The sequence below is a fragment of the Pan paniscus genome, chromosome X (genome assembly GCF_029289425.2).
Source record: "Pan paniscus chromosome X, NHGRI_mPanPan1-v2.0_pri, whole genome shotgun sequence".
Lineage (NCBI taxonomy): Eukaryota > Metazoa > Chordata > Mammalia > Primates > Hominidae > Pan > Pan paniscus.
This window is the reverse complement of record NC_073272.2, coordinates 150,962,926-150,980,048: the sequence shown is the minus strand read 5'-3', so window position 1 is coordinate 150,980,048 and position 17,123 is coordinate 150,962,926. Positions and strand designations below refer to the sequence as shown.

Here is a 17,123-nt window from a genome sequence, read left to right as displayed (position 1 = left end):
TTGGTAATCAAAATGAACACACCTTTAGGAAATGCTTTCTTGCTGCCAGGTCTGTGTGTGGTGTTGGCATGGAGATTACCAAGTGCCAGTCCCTGCTTAAGGCAGCTCACTGTCTAGAGCAGCACTGTCCTATGGAACTTTCTGTGATGATGGAAATGTTCTCTGTCTGTGCTGTCAAACACAGTAGTTACCTGCTGCATGTGGCTATCAAGCATTGAAATATGGTTAGTGCAATAAAGAAGCAGAATTTAAAAAAATTATCGAATGCTAATTTTAATTTAAACGGCCACATGTGGCTAGTGGCTACCATGTTAAGTGGGGCGAGTCTAGAGAGAGGACACACAAAAACACTTAACTGGAATGGCTGTACTTTCAGGATGAACTGAGTGGAGTGGATAGCAACAACAGAGGAGGGAATGAATAATTAATGAAATCCAAATGAAAGGCTACTTAAGGGGCCCATCAAATGATCTCTCTCAAGGATCAGACGTTTCGATCAGGCATTGGCAGGTGCTGGATCACAGCCAGTGCAGGGTGGAATTCTCTAACAACGGCAGCTGTGCCTTGTTTTACAGCCTTTATTGAAGTGCACCCTTAGCCTTAGCTTTAGATGCCAGTCCTGTTGGGTCAAATTGCAACGTGAGGTCAAGCTTGTGTTCCTTCCCAAAGGGACAAAATCTACTCCAGGACAGACACTGGCTGTTGGAGTGTCTGCGGGTGGAAACAGCACTTTTCTTATGAAATTAATCTTCTCAAGGACATGCACAAGTCCATGGGCAACATTTCCAAAGGACATTTTCAGAGAAGTATTATCAGCTCATTAGGTGCTTTTTACATTAAAAGGAATTCTTGGTGGCCCTCTGCGGTGGAAGTAATTTTCTGCTGAATACTTGAATACTGGCTGCCCAGATACAGGGACTGGGGGTTGTGAATTGAGCCTATGGTGAATCAGCTGTTTTCTAATGCGTGTTGGTGCCAGAGGGTTAGTCTGTGTCACTAACACAGAGGACTGTGGTCTGCCTGCATCCAAAACTGAGTTTAGTTAATAGCTTGCATAGAAGGGATATAGAACATGACCCTATTTTGCACCTTTTGAGGTGCATTGTATCTCCTGAGAACATTTCTTCTGAACTTGATTTTAGCAACTGTGCTTGCTTGTGGGCTTTGAAGACATCTTAATAGCTCAGGATCTAGATTGAAACTGAATGGTTTTATCCACAGATAGTTTGAGTCTGTTGAATCCAAGGTCAACAAGGGATGGTTACATAGCACAACATTGTGTTATGTTCCTCTTAACATATTTACCCGATGACATGTAGCAGGATATATCAGCAAGCAGTAGGGGGAATGGCTGAGGCTAAAAACGTCTTATTGTGTAAGATGTCATTTCAGAGAACCTACTTTTGCAATTCTTGGGTGAGGAAGCAGAGATAGAGATTTGAAGGAAGACCCATTGAGATGGTAGGCTTATGGCTTTGGAGGGATTGATGTAGAACTTTTAGGAGAAATACACGTACATGGATTGAAAACAAAAAGGCAGAAAAGAGTTTAAATTAATGTAAAATGCTCCCTCTCCCTTCCCCTGACCGTTATTCTCATTCCCTAAACATAACTACTGTTACCAGTTTCCCTGTGTAAACTTCCAGAAGATGTTTATGGATATAGATATGGATACAGACACGCAAATGGAAAAATACTTCTCTGCACTTTGCTTTATTTATTAGTGTATTGTGGAGATCTCTTGCATGCCACTATTATAGGCTTATCCCATTCTTTTTAACAGCTACACAATCATTAATTGTATGGAAGAGCCATATTTCATTTCACCAGTCATCTTTGCTGAACACTTGGACTGTTTCCATTTCTTTTTCCTGTTGTAAGCATCCTTGTCCATACTTCTTTGGGTACGTGTTTCTAGTATTTGTCTGTAACAGGTACCTAGAAATTGAATTGCTGGGTTGAAGTATTTGCATATTTTAATTTTTTAATGTTGAAATAATTATAAACTTTCAGAAAATTGGCAAGTACAGTGCAAGGAACTTTTTTTTCCCCCACCAAGCCACTTGAGAGTAAATTGGTTACCTAATGCCTTATCACCCCCACCCCCAATATATTAGAGTGCATTTCCTACAAATAAGGACATCTTCTTACATATCTACAATGCAACCATCAGAATCAGGACACTAACATTGATACATTATTACCACTAAATCCTCAGACCCCATCCAAGTTTTAACAATTGTCCCAATAATGTCTATTATTAATACAAAGAGTTCTTGACTGGGCGCAGTGGCTCATGCCTGTAATCCCAGCACTTTGGGAGGCTGAGGCAGGCAGATTGCTTGAGCTCAGAAGTTTGAGACCAGCTTGGGCAACATAGTGAGACCCCATCTCTACAAAAAATACAAAAAAGTTAGGCATGGTGGCATGTGCCTGTGTTCCTAGCTACTTGGGAGGCTGAGGTGGGAAGATCACTTGAACCCAGGAGGTTGAGGCTGCAGGAGCCATGATTGCACCACTGCAATCCAACGTGGGTGACAGAGCCAGACCCTGTCTCAAAAAAAAAAAAGTTTATATATGTTGTTCACCTAAATTTTCCAGATTTATCACATTTTCTGTATATGTATGTGTTCTCCCCACCCCACGTGCATGTGTGTGTGTATGAATTTCCTGAACCATTTCAGAATTAGTTGCAAACATTAGATCCATTACCTTTTTTTCTTTCTTTTTTCTTTTTTTTCTTTCTTTTTCTTTCTTTCTTTCTTTTTTCTTTTTGAGGTAGGGTCTCCCTCTGGCACCCAGGATGGAGTGCAATGGCATTGTCAAGGCTCAGTGCAGCCTCAACCTCTCAGACTCAAGTGATCCCCCCAGCCTCAGCCTCCAGAGTAGCTGGGAGTACAAGCATGTGCCTCCATGCCCAGCTAATTTTTTTTTTTTTTTTTTTGAGACGGAGTCTTACTCTGTTGCCCAGGCTTGAGTGCAGTAGTATGATCATAGCTCACTGAAGCTTCAACCTCCTGGGCTCAAGTGATCCTCCCACCTTAGCCTCCCAAGTAGCTGGGACTACAGGCATGCACCACCACACCCAGCTAGTTTTTTTTTTATTCTTAGTAGAGATGAGGTCTCACTATGTGGCCTTGGCTGGTCTTGAACTCCTGGGCTCAAGGAGTCCTCCCACCTCAGCCTCTCAAAGTGCTGGGGTTATAGGCATGAGATACCATACCTGGTCCCCCAACCCCAGGCTAATTTTTAAATTTTTGTTGTTGTTGTTGTGGTTGTTGAGATGGAGTCTCCCTATGTTACCCAGGCTGGTCTTGAACTCCTGGGCTCAAGCAATTCTCCCGCTTCAGCCTTCCAAAGTGCTGGGATTACAGGCATGAGCTACTGTACCAAGCCTATACCTATTACCTCTTGATACTTCAGTATGCAGTTTCTAAAAACAAGGATACTCTCTTCCTGACTACAGTATTTCCATCAAGACCAGAAATTGACAGTGATCAGTATTATCATTTAGCTGGTCTACAGACCTAATTTAACTTTGCTGATTGTCCCAGTAATGGCCTTTATAGGTTCAGGATCCAATCCTAGATCACCTGTTGGATTTAGCTGTTATAATTTCCCTAATCTCAAGGATTGCAGGCTCTCACTACTTTCTTGTTCAGTGCTGATTTTGCCTCATGGGTTTTGTTCATTTTATGATTTACAGTGGAAAGGCGGGTCTGATCCCAGTTATTCTCATAGCAAGAAGCAAAAGTCTACCTTAGAATTTTGGAAGCTAGGTTATTAAGTGCCATAACTTTTATTTACTGGTATACTATATGCTTTATTTCCATAAAATATTGCTCTTTTCCTACTTTGAGCTTTGGGTCTTGAATTTTATCTTATATTAATATCATATCTGTTTCCTTCCTGTTAGTGTTTGCCTGGTATATATTTGTTCATTCTCTACATTTTTTTGCCATTTTGTTTTAAATGTACATTTTATCAATAGCCTATAGTTAGATATCTTTTAATCTCATTTGTCTTGTAATGGGAGATTTAGCCTATTTACACCCCCCACCTTTTTTTTTTTTTTTTTTTACTGATATGATTATACGTATTCCTATGTTAAAGTTCATGTTTTCCGCTGGGCATGGTGGCTCATGCCTGTAGTCCCAACACTTTGGAAGGCCAAGGCCGGAGGATTGCTTGAGACTAGGAGTTGGAGACCAGCCTAGGCAACATAGTGAGACCCCATCTCTACAAAAAAACCCAAAAAGTTTGTTTTCTATTTATCATAGTTCTTTTTTTTTTTTTTAACCTCTGGTGACTTTTGTTGGGTTGACTGAGTTTTGGTTGTTGCTATTGTCCTTTTATTTTTTCCCCTTAAATGGGTTTTGAGGTTATATATCCTGTATCTCTTCATTTAGCAGTTGCCCCTAATTGGTTTTGCTATAAGAAATTGATTTTTTAAAATAAGTTTTATTTTTGAACAGTTAGATATACAGAAAAATTGCAAAGCTAGGACAGAGTTCCCATATGCTTCATATCCAGTTTTCCCTATTAACATTTTATATTAGCATGATGCATTTGTCACAGTTAATGAACCAATATAGATATACTATTATTAACTAAAGTCTATACTTTATTCAGATTTCCTCAGTTTTTATGTAAAGCCCTCTTCTGTTCCAGAATCCAATCCAGGATCCAATCTAATCCATGTGACTGTCAGTCCTTACGTCTTCTTAAGCTTCTCAGGTTATGCCGGTTTCTCAAACTCTGGTTTTAATGACCTTGGTGATTTTGAAGATTGGTCAGCTATTTTGTACAGCACCCCACAGTCAGGATTTATTTGATGTTTTTGTCATGATTAGACTGGAGTTACGGGGTTTTGAAAGAAAGACCACAGAGGCAAAGTGCCATGCGCATCACATCCTGTCACATTATATCAAGGGAACATACTGTCAACAGGACTCATCATTGTACATGTTGACCTTGGTCACCTGGCTTAGGTAGTGTTTGTCAGGTTTCTCCTCTGTAAAGAGTAAAGTTTTTCTATTTCCCCTTTATCATACTGTAATCTTGGGAAGGAAGTTACTATGTGTGGCTAATACATAGGGAGTGGTGAATTGTGCTTCACCTCCATGAGAGACAGATAGCTACAGAAATGAATTTGAATTATTCTGTATGAGAGATTTGTCTATTCTCTCTCTTTTGTTTATTTATGTAATCACTTATTCATTCAGCATGGACTCGTAGATACTTATGTTATACTTGGGGTTATAACCCAATACTACTTTATTTTGTTCTTCAAATCGTTCCAGCTAATATCCGTCCTGAAAAAAGTCTTTAAAAATTTATTCCAGCCATAGCCACTGGGAGCTCTTTCAGTTGGTTCCTGTGCCCCTTTGACAGATACCAATTGATGTGATTTTTAAAAATACTTCCAGGCCGGGTGCAGTGGCTCACGCCTGTAATCCCAGCACTTTGGGAGGCCAAGGTGGGCGGCACTAGAGGTCAGGAGTTCGAGACCAGCCTGGCCAACATAGTGAAACCCTGTCTCTACTAAAAATACAAAAATTAGCCAAGTGTGGTGGCGGGTGCCTGTAATCCCAGCTACTCAGGAGGCTGAGACAGGAGAATTGCTTGAATCTGGGTGGCGGAGGTTGCAGTGAGCCAAGATTGTGCCATTGCACTCTAGCCTGGCTGACAAGAACAAAGCTCCGTCTCAAAAAATAATAATAATAATAATACTTTCTTACTTTCTGGCACCTCAAGATGCTTCAAGATTCAAGCTCATCTTACATATTTTCTGTCCCAGTCAAATCAGCCAAGGAGCCCTGGTTCCCTTTTTGGAGAGTAGGATTAGAGACGAAGACCTGGGTGCTAGATGTGCTCATTGCTACGGAGTGTTGTTGCTTCCAGCCCCCTCCAGTTGACAGAGCAAGGGAATATATGTCTTTATACTAACCCATATATATACTCATGGCTATAAATATTTCTGTATATAGCTATCTGTTTATAGTCACGTGCCACATGGTGATATTTTGGTTGACAGGCCACATATACAATGTTGGGCTCATAAGATTATAATACTTTATTTTTACTGTGCCTTTTCTGTGTTTAGATACACAAATACCATGGTGTTATAGTTGCCTACAGTATTCAGTACAGTCACATGCTATACAGGTTTGTAGGCTAGGAGAAATAGGCTCTACCATACAGCCTAGGTGTGTAGTAGGCTACACCATCTAGATTTGTGTAAGGACACCCTATGATGTTTGCATAACAAAATGGTAAAAGTGTAACAAACACATCTCAGAACGAATCCCCGTTGCTAAGCAACACATGACTATGTTAATATGAAGCTAGGCCGGGTGCAGTGGCTCACACCTGTAATCCCAGCACTTCGGGAGGCTGAGGCGGGCAGATCACCTGAGGTTGGGAGTTCGAGACCAGCCTGACCAACATGGAAAAACCCCATCTCTACCAAAAATACAAAATTAGCTGGGCGTGGTGGCATACGCCTGTAATCCCAGCTACTTGGGGGGCTGAGGCAGGAGAATCGCTTGAACCTGGTGAGCTGAGATTGCACTATTGCACTGCAGCCTCGGCAACAAGAGCGAAACTCCATCTCAGAAAAAAAAAAATTAAGCTAAATAGGATTTCATACTTAGCTTAAAGTCTCCTACTCTAATCCATTTTTGTATGGGTCATTTTAGCCTGCCCCTCTTATCTGTAACCTCTCTCTCTGATAGTGAGAAACCTGGCTCCCACCATCCCCTATCCATTTACTTAGGTCAATTCCAGTATGCATGCATAGTGGTTTGCTTGAGAACTGATAAGCTATACACCCTTATGACAAACTACGTGCCCATCTGGAGGAAACAGTAGCTATCAAGTTCAGTAGGACGCTAGGTTGGGCAGATGGGTCCACTTGTGAGGACAAATTCTATTGTGAAAAACTTTTCCCCAGAGCTTTTTCAGTTATGTGTGATTAGCCAGAGCCTCTAGTCTAGGTGGGGTACTGGGGATTGGAGAGAAGGTACCCTGGATTGACAAAGTATAGAGTAGCCTTTGTGAGACCTGGGGTGGGGTGGAAGAACTTGGCCCCTCATCAGTGGAGCTGTGGGCTCCAATGACCCCTCTTACTTCTCTATGGAGAAGGTTTTCTGTGAGATAGTACTTCATGTTCGAAACACCTGAGCCTTCAACATTCTAGTGGACTGAAGCTTGGGGTTTTGTTTTGTTTTTATTTTTTAATTTTTATTTTTGGTGGGGATAGATAGGTTGTTTGAGGAAGGCTATCAGCTCAGTATATCTTTGGGTGGCTTTGACAGATTTTCCTTTTGTGGAGTTACATTCATGACACTGTCTAAAGGGCCATGACCATTTCAGGAGAGAATTTCAGTATTATTTTGTTTCATACAAAGACAGTTAAATTTTAAAATCTTTGTTTTGTTATCGTTGCTTTTTACAGACAGGGCCTCACTCTGTTGCCCATGCTAGAGAGCAATACACACTCACTGTAACCTCAAACTCCTAGCCTCCAGCGATCCTCCTTCCTCAGCCTTCCAAGTAATTGGGACTACAGGCGTGCACCACCATGCTGGGCTAATAAAAATAATTTTTAACATTTATTTTTAATTGACAAACAATCTTTGTATGTATTTATAGGGTACAATGTGTGTAGTAAGATTCATTCAAGCTAATTAACATATCCATTATCTCACAAACTTATTTTGTTGTAGTGAGAATTGTAAAAGTCTATTAGCAATTTTAAAATATACAATACATTATTATTAATTGTGGTCACCATGCAGTGCATATAGGTTGCTAAAACTTAATTCCTCCTGTCTAACTGAAACTTTGTGTTCTTTAATCAACACTTTCCCTTTCCCCATACTTCTCCCTCCTCTCAGCCTCTGGTTAGCTACCTTTCTACTATTTCTGTCAGATCAACTTTTTTAGATTCCACATCTAAGTGAGATCATACAATATTTGTATTTCTGTGCATGGCTTATTTCACTTAGCATAATGTCCTTCAGTTCCATCCACATTGTCATGAGTGACAGAATTTCCTTCTTTTTAAAGGATGTATAGTACTCCATTTCCTTCTTTTTAAAGGATGTATAGTACTCCATTTATATATGTACCACATTTTCTTTATCCATTCATTTGTTAATGGACACTTAGGTTGCTTCCATACCTTTGATAGTGTAAGTAAAACCAAAATGAACATGGGAGTACAGATATCTCTTTAAAATCGTGATTTCAATTCCTTTGGATATTAATACACACACAGAACTGGGACTGATTTCTGAATTATATGATAATTTCATTTTTTGTTTTTTTGAGGAACCTCCATACCATTCTCCAAAATGGCTATACTAATTTACATTCCTAACAACTTGTGCAAGTGTTCCCTTTTCTCCATATCCTCACCAACAAATATCATTTGTCTTCTTCATAATAGCCATTCTAACAGATGTAAGATGACATCACATTTTTGTTTGTTTTTGTTTTTGTTTTGTTTTGTTTGGAGATGGTGTCTTGCTCTGTGACCAGGCTGGAGTGCGGTAGCGCGATCTCAGCTCACTGCAACCTCTGCATCTCTGGTTCGAGAGATTCTCCTGCCTCAGCCTCCCGAGTAGCTGGGACTACAGGCACATGCTACCGCGCCCAGCTAATTTTTGTATTTTTAGTAGAGACGGGGTTTCACCGTGTTGGCCAGGATGGTCTCAATCTCTTGACCTCGTGAACTGCCTGCCTTGGCCTCCCAAAGTGCTGGGATTACAAGCATGAGCCACTGTGCCCAGCCCACATTTTGGTTTTAATTTGTGTTTCCCTGGTGATTAGAGATATTGAGCATTTTTTCATATACCCGTTGACCATTCATATCTCTTCTTTTGAGAAGCTCCTTTGCCTTTGCCCATTTTTAACTGGGTTATTTGTTTTCTTGCTATTGAGTTGAGTTCCTTATATATTTTGGATATTAACCCCTTTTCAGATGTATGGTTTGCAAATATTTTCTCCTAATCCATGGGTTGTCTTTTTACTCTGTTGTTTCCTTTGCTGTGCAGAAACTTTTTAGTTTTATTCAGTCTCATTTGTCTACTTTCACTTTTGTTGCCTGTGCTTTTGGAGTCTTATCTAGGAAATGGTTGCCCAGACTAACGTTGTGCAACTTTTTCCCTGTGTTTTTTTCTAGTAGCTTTGCAGTTTCAGGTCTTGCATTTAAGTCTTTTATTCATTTTGAGTTAATTTTTGTATATGGTATGAGATAGGGGTCCAGTTTCATTCTTCCACATGTGCATATCCAGTTTCTCTACATCATTTACTGAAGAGACTGTCCTTGTTGGAGATCAATTAACTGTAAATATTTGAGTTTATTTTGGTGCTTTCTATCCTGTTCCATTAGTTCATGTGTCTGTTTTTATGCAAGTACCATGCTGTTTTGATTACAATAGCTTTATAATATATTTTGAAATCAAGAAGTGTGATGCCTCCAGCTTTGTGCATTTTGCTCAAGATTGCTTTGGCTATTGGGGGTCATTTCTGGTTCCATACAAATTTTAGGATTTTTTTCCATTTCTGTGAAAAATGACATTGGAATTTTGATAAAAATTACATCGTATCTGTAGATCACTTTGGTCAGTATAGACATTTTAACAATATTCTTCTAATACATGAACATGGGATATATTTTCATTTGTGTTTTTCATTTTTCATCATTGTTTTATGGTTTTCAAGGTACAGGTTAGGAGGTACGGGTCTTTCACCTCCTTGGTTAAGTTTGCTACTCAGTATTTTCTTTTTTGATGTTATTATAAATGGGACTGTTTTCTTTTTTTTCAGACAGTTCATGTTCAAATATAGAAATGCTATTGATTTTTGTATGTTGATTTTGTAACCTGCTACTTTACTAAATTTGTTTATCAGTTCTTACAGTTTTCTGGTGGAGTCTTTTTTTTTTTTTTTTTTTGAGACAGAGTCTCGCTCTGTCGCCCAGGCTGGAGTGCAGTGGCGCGATCTCGGCTCACTGCAAGCACTGCCTCCTGGGTTCATGCCATTCTCCTGCCTTAGCCTCCTGAGCAGCTGGAACTACAGGCACCCGCCACCATGCCCAGCTAATTTTTTGTTTTTGTATTTTTAGTAGAGACGGGTTTTCACCGTGTTAGCCAGGATGGTCTCGATCTCCTGACCTCGTGATCTGCCCACCTCGGCCTCCCAAAGTGCTGGGATTACAGGCGTGAGCCACCACGCCCGGCCCTGGTGGAGTCTTTAGGTTTTTCTACACATAAGATCATGTCATTTGCAAACAGAGACAATTTACCTTCTTCCTTTCCTACAGAGAGGCCTTTTATTTCTTGTTCTTGCCTAACTGCTCTGGATATAACTTATTCTGTTGAATAGAAGTAGTGAGAGTGGGCATTGTTGTCTTGTTCCTGATCTTAAAGGAAAAGCTTTTAACTCTTCACTATTGAATGAATCAAATGATTTTTTTCTGCATCTATTGAGATGAATAGCTGGGATTACAGGCATGCACCACCACACCCAGCTAATTTTTGTAGTTTTTGATAGAGACAGAGTTTCACCATGTTGGCCAGGCTGGTACCAAACTCCTGACCTCAAGTGATCTACCCACCTTGGCCTCCCACAGTGCTAGGATAACAGGCGTGAGCCACTGCACCTGGCCGTCTCAAGATATTTTTAAATTTTCCTTTTAATTTCTTCTTTGACCTGTTGATTGTTTAATTTCCACATATTTGTGAGTGTTCCAAGATTTCTTCTGTTGTTTATTTCTAGTTTCTGGCCATTTTGGTCAGAAAAGATACTTGATATGATTTCAGTCTTCTTAAATTTGTAAAGACTTGTTTTGTGGCCTAACATATGATCTATCCTGGAGAATGTTTCGTGTGCACTTGCGAAGAGTGTGTATTTTGTTGCTGTTGGTTGGAATGTTCTGTAAATATCTGTTAGGTTCATTTGGTCTAAAGTGTAGTTCAAGTCCAATGTTTCCTTATTGATTTTCTGTCTAGATGATCTGTTCAATGTTGAAAGTAAGGTATTGAAGTGTTCTACTATTATTGCATTGCAGTCTCTCTCTCTCTTTAGATTTATTAATATTTGCTCTATATATTTAGGTGCTTCAATGTTGGGTGTGCATATATTTACAATTGTTATACTTTCTTAATGAATTGACCCCTTTAGCATATAATGACCTTCTTTGTCTCTTTTTACAGTTTTTGACTTTAAAAGTCTATTTTTTTTTTTTTACTTTTATTTTCAGTTCAGGGATACATGTGCAGGTTTGTTATATAGGTAAACTTGTATCATGGGGGTTTGTTGTGCAGATTACTTCCTCACCTAGGTAATAAGCCTAGCACCCATTGGTTATTTTTCCTGACCCTCTCCCTCCTCCCACCCTCCACTCTCCAATAGGCCCCAGTGTGTGTTGTTCCCCTCTATGTGTTCATGTGTTCTCATCATTTAGTCCCACTTATAAGTGAGAATATGTGGTACTTGGTTTTCTGTTCCTATAGTAGTTTGCTAAGAATACTGGCCTCTATTTTGTCTGATGTAAGTATAGCTACCACCACTCACTTTTGGTTTCTATTTGCATGGAATACCTTTTGTTATTCCTTCACTTTCTAAAGGGAGATGACCATTTCTAGAGGATATTTCATTATTACTTTGTTTTATGCAAAGATAGTTTAATTTTTTTTTTAATTTTTAGGATCTGGGGACTTTGATGATTTTAACCTGGAGGATGCAGTGAAAGAAACTTCCTCAGTAAAGCGTGAGTAGTAAATCAAATAAACTATTAAAAACAAACAATAGTGATTAATGTGTGTCATCCACTCAGAATATATGCGCAAGAAAAACAATATATTTTACTTGATCAGATGAAATATGGATAGTGCCCGGGCACGGTAGCTCACGCCTGTAATCCCAGCAATTTGGGAGGCCAAGGTGGGAGGATCACTTGAGGTCAGGAGTTCGAGACCAGCCCGGCCAACATGGTGAAACCCCATCTCTACTAAAAATACAAAAATTAGCCGGGTGTGGTGGTGCATGCCTATAATACCAGCTCCTCGGGAGGCTGAGGCAGGAGAATTGCTTGAACCCAGGAGGTGGAGGTTGCAGTGAGCCAAGATCACACCATTGCACTCCAGCCTGGGTGATGAAGCAAGATCTCCGTCTCAAAAAAGAAAAGAAAAGAAAAGAAATGGTTGTATTATTTAAAATAAAATTTGAATATTTAAATCCTTTGTTAAGAATACCTAACAATGTGTGATAACTGATATATCATTTTCTGTAGCTCAAGTCATAGCCCCTACTGGTGTGACATATCAGCAGTGGCCTCCAAGGGCTGTCTTCCTTAACTCAGAAAAAAAGGCACTTTGAAGTGAATAAAAGATTTGTTTCTCCTTTTAGATTGATTTTATAATGGCTTTTTTTTTTCTTGACACAGGATCTTACTCTATTGCCCAAGCTGGAGTACAGTGGCACCATCTTAGCTTTACTGTAGCCATAAACTCCTAGGCTCAAGTGATCCTTCCATCCCAGCCTTCCGAGTAGCTGGAACTATAGGTGTGTGCTACCACACCTGGCTAATTTTTAAATTTTTTTGTGGAGACAGAATCTCACTGTTTTGTCCAAGCTGGTCTTGAACTCGTGGCCTTCAGTGATTCTCCCATTTTGCCCTCCCAAAATACTGAGATTATGAGCATTAGCCACCACACCTAGTCATGGCTTTTCTTAAAATGGAGTCTGTGTAGTTTCTCAAATGCTAAGCTTTGTTATCAATTTTCCTTTTTTTTTTCATTTTTTAACTTTATTTATCTGTTTGTTTATTTATTTTGGAGACAGAGTCTCACTCTGTCACCCAGGCTGGAGTGTAGTGGCGCAATCTCAGCTCACTGCAACCTCCCCCTCCTAGGTTCAAGCAATTCTCCTGCCTCAGCCTCCCGAGTAGCTGGGACTACAGGTGCGTACCGCCACGCCCAGCTAGTTTTTTGTATTTTAGTAGAGGGGATTTCACCGTGTTGCCCAGGCTGGTCTCAAACTCCTGAGCTCAGGCAATCTGCCCGCCTCAGCCTCCCAAAGTGCTGGGATTACAGGTGTGAGCCACCATGCCTGGCCTCCTTAAACCATTCTTTTAAAAAATGATAACTGCTTATAAAGTAAAGCCAAGGTTTCCCTTGACCCTTCTCCCTTCTAACTGACATGAGAACTACTGTAGTCAGTTTGGGGCATGTTGATCCCAATTAGTTTTCAATGCTGTTAGGTGCATTTATAGATAGAAATTGTTTGGTCTTTTTTTTTGTTTTTTTAATGTTAACAGGTGTGAGGCTCTTTCATTTAATGTGTATTGAAGTCCTTAGAGAACATGTCTAGGTTGGTTTTTTCCAGATGCCTTAGGAATGTACCACAAACTGGATGGCTTAAAACAACAGAACTTTATTCTGTCACTGTTCTGGATGCTAGAAGTTCTATATCAAGGTGTTGGTTGGGCCGCATTCTCTCTGAAGGGTCTAGGGAAGAATCTTTCCTTGACTTTCCCCACTTCTGGTGGCTCTAGGTGTTCCTTGGTTTGTGGTTGCATCACTCCAATCTCTGCCTCTGTTGTCACGTGGTGTTCCCCTTTCTGTGTCTCTCTCCTTTCTCTTACAAAGATGCTTGTTAGTGGGTTTAAGGCCCACCTGGATAATCCAGGATGATCTCATCTTGAGATCTTTCACTTAATTACATCTGCAGAGATCCTTTTTCCAAATAAGGAAATATATATTTATAGATATATAATATATATACACATACATATATGTGCACATATATATATACACACATCCCTTATTCGTTTTAAGCACTGCACGGTATGCCATAGTATGCATTCAGTAAATGTCTGAGTGCCAGCTGTGTATCAGTTACTGTTTTAGGCTTTGGGGCTACAGCCATGGACAAATCACACATAAACCTGTGCCTTGTGGAGCCAGCGTTCCAGTAGTGTGGATTTGGCCATGACCTGTATTGCCATTTCCTTACTGGCAGACACGTGGTTTATTTCCTTTTTATGCAATTACAAATAGGGCTACAGTGGACATTCTTGTCCATGTCCTTTGTGCCTAAGTGCAGTGTGACTGCTAGGACCAAAGATATGTGTTTTTTATATTATAAAAAACTCTGCCAAATTGTTTTCCAAAGTGGATTTGCCATTATGCACTGTCACTGATGTTGTTATAATAGTACCTGTTTTCCCAGACCCACGCCAACACTGAATTTTATCAATAAAAATATTTTACCAATATGATGGACAAAATAATATCTCATTGCTTATTATGCATTCCCCTGATTGTAGTCAAATGGAGCATCATATATTTACTGGCCATTTGCATTTGCCTCTTTGGTAAATTGTTCACATTCTTCCCCCATTTTTCTGCCAGATTGCTTGCCTTTTAAAAATGGGTTTATTAAGATCTCTTTGTATTATATATTGAGTTGAGAAAGTCAAGGGCTTTGGAGTCAGACTTCTTGGGTCTAAACTCTACCTCTGCCACTTCTGAACTGTCACCTTGGGTAAGTCACCTGACTTGTCTGCACCTCAGTTTCCTTATCTCTTACATGAAGATAATAAGAAGCCCTACCTCCTAGGATCACTGTAAGGATGACATGGGAGGAGCCATGTGAAGCACTCAGCACAGTCCTTGGAACAAGGTGAGTGCTCAGTAAGCATTAGCCTTACTGTTGTTCTTTGACTGACTTAATTGGAAGGACTGACTGTGGCTGGGCCTGTGGTGTAAGAGTCAAGCAGACCTAAATCGAGTGACAAACTCAACACAATTCCTGACAAAATCCCAGATGGATTTTTTGCAGAAGTGGATAAGCTGACCTTAAAATTCATGTGGAAATTCAAAGGACTCAGAATAGCCAAACAATCTTGAAAAACAAGAAAATGATGGAGAACTTATCAATTGTAGCACTGACTATAGACCTACAATAATCAAGATAGTAGGCTACTGGCTAGAGATCAATGGAATAGAACTGAGAGTCTAGAAATAAACCCTTAGATCTATGGTCAGTTGATTTTTGACAAAGACACCAAGACCTATTCAAAGTGAAAAGAACAGTCAATCTTCAACAAACAGTGCTTAGGACCATAGGATATCTACATGCAAAAGAATGAAGTTGGACCGTTACCTCACACCATACACAAAAATTAACTCCAAATTGATCATAAACCTGGAAGTATAAGTCTCTTAGAAGTTAATTTTTGTGTACAGTGTGAGGTGAGCGGTTTGGGCATTCTCAGGTCTTTCCTGGATATTCATGCTGTCCTCTGCATGCAGGTGTCCTCTTAGATCCCCAGGAAAATAAATACACTTAATTTATTAGCAATGATGGTTTTAATGAAATCATTTAACATCTCCAAAACAAACAGGACCAAAACAAACTTGATAAATATAAATAGACTTTCAATAAATTTGTCAACTTCTTGATGGGAACTTTTAAAATCTCAGCATATCATACCTCCAATCGACAGGGACTTTTTAATATATAAAATCCCTTTTTGAGTCTTGTGCTGACCCATCTGATCTTCCTCATCAGCACCCATCAGCCAGTGTCTCTGGGAACCCCTAGAACCACCTGTATGTGATGTATGTGTTTGAATGACAGCCCACAAGACCACATCATGCTGCCACCCTTTTTTCTATCTTAGCTTATGTTTCTCGTAACTGAGGTTTCAAAGAGATAGGCCTCTCCACCTCACCTTGGTCCAGATACTTATCTTGCAGAGAATGTTCTTCTCTGCACGTTGTGCATTCCTCTGCTTGTTTTAAAAACCCCTGAACCACCTAGGCCAGAGATTGTATCGTAAATGACCTTTATTTATTTATTCACCAATGTTTTTTGAGTGCCGGCTTGCTGCTAGGTGCTAGGCCTAACAATGTGGAAGAGGTCACTGCCCTTATGAATTGTTTTCTCTGGAAGGAGACATACAGTACCTAAAATACTTTCAGATATTGCTGAGTACTCTCAACCAAATTCAAGGGGGTGATGGAATAGCAAGCGCCCAAGATTAGGGGCAGCTACTTTAAAATTAAGTGGTGAAGGCATCTCTGAGGAGAGGTAATGTGCAAGGAAGTGAGGAAGGAGCCTTCGAGGCCAAGAGATCAGCTGTAAGAGTTCTGAGGCAGAGAAGAGTCAGGCTTACTCTGTGGCCCGGAAGGCAGCCTGTGTGGCTGGAGTTTGGAGAATGTTGGAGAAAAGACAGAGAAGTTGTCAGGGGACAGATCACACAGGATCTTACTAGTATATTCACAAGGTTGCACAACCATCACTACAGTCTGTTTTAGAACACTTTTATTACTTCAAAAAGAAACATTGTATCCTTTACCTATCACTTCCCAATCTCCCAATTCTTCTTGTTTCCACCCCTCACCCCCAAGCAACCACTAATCTCTTTCTGTCTGCATGGACTTCCCTATTCTGAATATTTCATATCAACGGAATCATTCAATATGTGGACTTTATGTTTGGCTGCTTTCACTTAGTGTAATGTTTTCAAGGCTCATCCATGTTGCTTTCAGAGTCCTCCACCACTCTCACCATCTCTTCCTTTCTCTCTGTGTGTGTAATCATCTCATGGGGGAACACACTTCTGATTCTGCCAAATAAAGCTTCTTATGAATGTCCCCATTCCCTGGGAATACCATGGGCCCTGTATTAGTCCATTTGTGCTGCCATAACAAAATGCCTTTGACTAGATACTTTATAAATAACAGAAATATATTGCTCACAGCTCTGGAGGCTGGGAAGTCCAAGATCAAGGTGCTGGCATATTCAGTGTCTGGTGAGGGCTGCTCTGTGCTTCATAAATGGTGCCTTCTAGCTGTGTTCTCACATGGCAGAAGGGGCAAAAGGGCTGCCTCAAGCCTCTTTTATCAGGGCACTAATCCCATTTGTGAGAACGGTGCCCTTTGTGACCTAATCACCTCCCCAAAGTCCTCACCTTTGAATACCATCAGTATGGGGGTTAAGTTTCAACATGAATTTGGGGCTGGGTGGGGGGGACATATACATTCAGACCAAGCAGTTACCATTATTAAGCCACACCTGGGGGAACCCACCCTGTTTTGTTT

The 17,123-nt window shown here is 40.2% G+C and overlaps 1 protein-coding gene across 3 annotated transcripts in view; it reads left to right on the top strand.

Moving 5' to 3' along the window:
* Positions 1 to 17,123, top strand: part of CD99L2 (CD99 molecule like 2) — a 131,983-nt gene that overhangs the window by 55,896 nt on the left and 58,964 nt on the right. For all 3 annotated transcript variants that reach the window (XM_034949820.2, XM_034949818.3, XM_034949819.3), the window contains exon 2: positions 11,720 to 11,782. In XM_034949820.2, the coding sequence (XP_034805711.1) occupies positions 11,720 to 11,782 (63 nt within the window). The remainder of the gene's footprint in view (positions 1 to 11,719; positions 11,783 to 17,123) is intronic.